At 50.0% G+C, this 298-nt stretch overlaps 1 protein-coding gene across 1 annotated transcript; it reads right to left on the bottom strand.

Annotated features, from left to right (window-relative positions):
• Nucleotides 1-6: 6 nt before the first annotated feature.
• On the bottom strand, nt 7-292 carry LOC109132072. The gene has a single exon (XM_019243199.1). It carries the CDS (start codon nt 290-292, stop codon nt 20-22), a length of 273 nt encoding a protein of 90 aa, XP_019098744.1. The 3' UTR covers nt 7-19.
• Between the last annotated feature and the right edge of the window lie 6 nt (nt 293-298).

The raw sequence follows: 298 nt of genomic DNA, 5'->3' as shown, positions 1-298 counted from the left end.
GAAACGATTCCCTCTGAGATCAATGACCACCGTGCTCCTTAGCATGCTGCTGGTGCTCAAGATGGCGACGCTCATTAGGGAGAGCGACGAGGTAAGAGAAAGCCATACCTCCGAAGCAGACGTGAAGGAGAGGCTCGACGGAGCTGGTCTGAATGTATTTGTCATTGTAGTTATCGAGTCCTCTCCTCACAGAGGTCTTCACGGTCTCCATCGAAAACGTCGATTTGAAATAGCCTGGTAGCTCTGTCACCTTCTTCCCTTTGATTTCACTGTAAACCCTTCTCAACGCCATTGGATC

This window comes from Camelina sativa, unplaced genomic scaffold (genome assembly GCF_000633955.1).
Source record: "Camelina sativa cultivar DH55 unplaced genomic scaffold, Cs unpScaffold17694, whole genome shotgun sequence".
Classification (NCBI taxonomy): Eukaryota; Viridiplantae; Streptophyta; class Magnoliopsida; order Brassicales; family Brassicaceae; genus Camelina; species Camelina sativa.
Note: the sequence above shows the minus strand (reverse complement) of the source record. Positions and strands in the feature narration are given on the sequence as shown.

Coding starts and splice junctions, on each gene's coding strand:
- LOC109132072 (XM_019243199.1), bottom strand. CDS start 292: ATGGCGTTGAGAAGGGTTTACAGTGAAATCAAAGGGAAGAAGGTGACA.